General features: G+C 41.5%; 1 protein-coding gene across 1 annotated transcript; it reads right to left on the reverse strand.

Moving 5' to 3' along the window:
- Nucleotides 1-273: 273 nt before the first annotated feature.
- Nucleotides 274-1,521, reverse strand: LOC139449375 (beta-1,3-galactosyltransferase 1-like). Its single transcript, XM_071230732.1, has one exon. The coding sequence runs from the start codon at nucleotides 1,519-1,521 to the stop codon at nucleotides 274-276; it is 1,248 nt and encodes a 415-aa protein (XP_071086833.1).
- Between the last annotated feature and the right edge of the window lie 881 nt (nucleotides 1,522-2,402).

Here is a 2,402-nt window from a genome sequence, read left to right on the forward strand (position 1 = left end):
CGACATTACAAATCTCCATCTTATTCAAGTGATAGCTAAAATACCAGCAGGATAGATAAACAAGATGGTAATCTGGACATAATATGACAAAACATTTTATTATTTTAAACAGATAATTAGCGGACAATAACGATCCCTTGAATTTAAACATTAATTGAGTGTAAGGAATCGGGAGTAGTTCTATAGGTGCGTTCATTACCTCAATGACATCGCCTGATACACGAGGTTGAAAATACATTTGTTTGAGATTATTCTGTTGGTAAATATCAATCATCAGTTTTCATTATCATACTGTATTTGTTTCCAGTGTCTGAAGGGAATTGGACCACAATGAGCTCCCCGGTCAATGACAATTGCTTTTCGGTTAAGTTCCTTATAATCAAATGTCTTATTCCTTGGACACTGCACCAAAATGTCGCTGAAGTCTGTTTTTTGTACCCCGGCTTTCATGGCCAACACAACACTCACATACACGTCATCCATGCTCATTAGTCTGTTGGTTTCAGAAACCTTGTACATGGCAGCCCAGCTTTCTGGAGTTGTCAGGTAGGCGAAGCCTAAACAAAATGGCGGCAGAGCAGAAAAGGGATACTCCGATTCTGGGGTGTGCCATTTTGACCTTTTGTTTCTGATAGGACGTTGTCCTCGTAACAATTTGCATCCAATGGTGAGCCCTTCAGGTTTAGTGCTCAGAATGTGGTCAATAATTCTGTATGGATTCACAAACGTGTCGTCATCCAACTTCAATATATGTTTCGCGTTGCAGTTGTACTTGAACCAGTGCATTGCCATGATGTGTTTTCTCACAAGATTTTTGTAGGAGTCTGGGAAATTACCCTGCACAATATCGCCATACATTTGGGACTCGTATCGCAAAGCATCCCGTTCTCGTTGTTGCTTCGCCGCTGCTAACATGAATACAACGGTTTTATGTCTGCCTCTGTAAGATCCAATCGATCCAAAGGTTTCTCGTATCAGATTCCTCTTTTTGGTATTGCCAGGAGCGGAATGAATGATAATAACCAAGAAAGTGGAACCAGATCTACAAGCATTTGAGTTTAGGGAAAACTGGAACCTGTGAAGATTAACAAAATGGTCTTTTGTCTCATTAGACTTCAGTTGAAAGAATTCCGATATAACGGGAGATAAGTCTTTAGCTCGTACTAAGGTAGGAGGGAATACTGGCGTGGTTGTTCTTGTTGGTGACGTTGCTGCTGCTGTCGAGGAAGAACGACGTGCTGATGTCACGGTAGGCAACGTGTCTGACAAATGTTTTCTCGTGTGTGTTGCGTTGAATAGGTGACCCTCATGAATTCCATTTGAAGAAAGGTTTCCCTTAGGACGAGCGACGATGTTCGTTCGACCATTTACCACCCCATAATTTACGGTGACTTTGCAAAGGTTGTTTTGTTTCAATGTCCACCGATTTGACATGGCCCATGTACTGATATAAAGGTACACGGATATGCACAATAACACGACACTGGAGTAGAAGTATCTCCGTTGAAATATAAAACCCATCACCAATCCGTGGACAGTTGTCTGGAGCCCAGTCGTCATATGACCACTTGTTTCAATACTTGGCGCCGTAATCTGAAACAAATATATGACAGTTTCACAAGTTGAGAGTGCGCATGCCTGTAATGACTATGAGTGAGTGAGTATGGTTTTACGCCGCTGTTAGCAATATTCCAGCAATATCACGGCGGGGGACACCAGAAATGGGCTTCAAACATTGCACCAATGTCGGGAATCGAACCCGGGTCTTCGGCGTGACGAACGAACGCTTTAACCACTAGGCTACCCGACCGCCCCTGAAATGACTATGCGACAAGCAAGGCCGAGTGAAACACCCGACCGATTAAGCTGTTCAAGTTTTATCACGTGTTTATGTTCACTAGTTAACTAGGGTGGTGTGAACCTTCTCATTTCTGCCTCAGAATACAATGCGTTTAAAACATATTCCAACCATATCACCGATAGAGCAACGACGACTGGTGATCACACATTGAACCCATGCGATAATTTAACCCCCAGTGGAGGAGAACGCTATTCCTTTGATGTCTGTTGTGCAAATTCGATTAGCAAAATCTTTACCAAATATTAGTTAAAGATATTTGACAAGTTGACCATGTGTTTTGGAATACAATTTCACATTAAACCTTTAATGATTTCTGCTTAGTTTAAAAACTTTCCTTTTCGGGACCAAAATATGTCCTGGATAAACCATTAGCTATTTGTTATAACATATTTCCATCAACATCGATCGAAATCAGTTAAGGCATCCGATTATTAACTTCTTGGTGGTTAAAGCCTTCTCTCTTCACGGGTTGGAATTCCAACATGTGCAGAATGTGTGAATTCTATTTCTGGTATCCCCTGCAGTGATATTGCGGGAATGT

Source organism: Haliotis cracherodii, unplaced genomic scaffold (genome assembly GCF_022045235.1).
Source record: "Haliotis cracherodii isolate W230 unplaced genomic scaffold, xgHalCrac1.p SCAF_8, whole genome shotgun sequence".
Lineage (NCBI taxonomy): Eukaryota > Metazoa > Mollusca > Gastropoda > Lepetellida > Haliotidae > Haliotis > Haliotis cracherodii.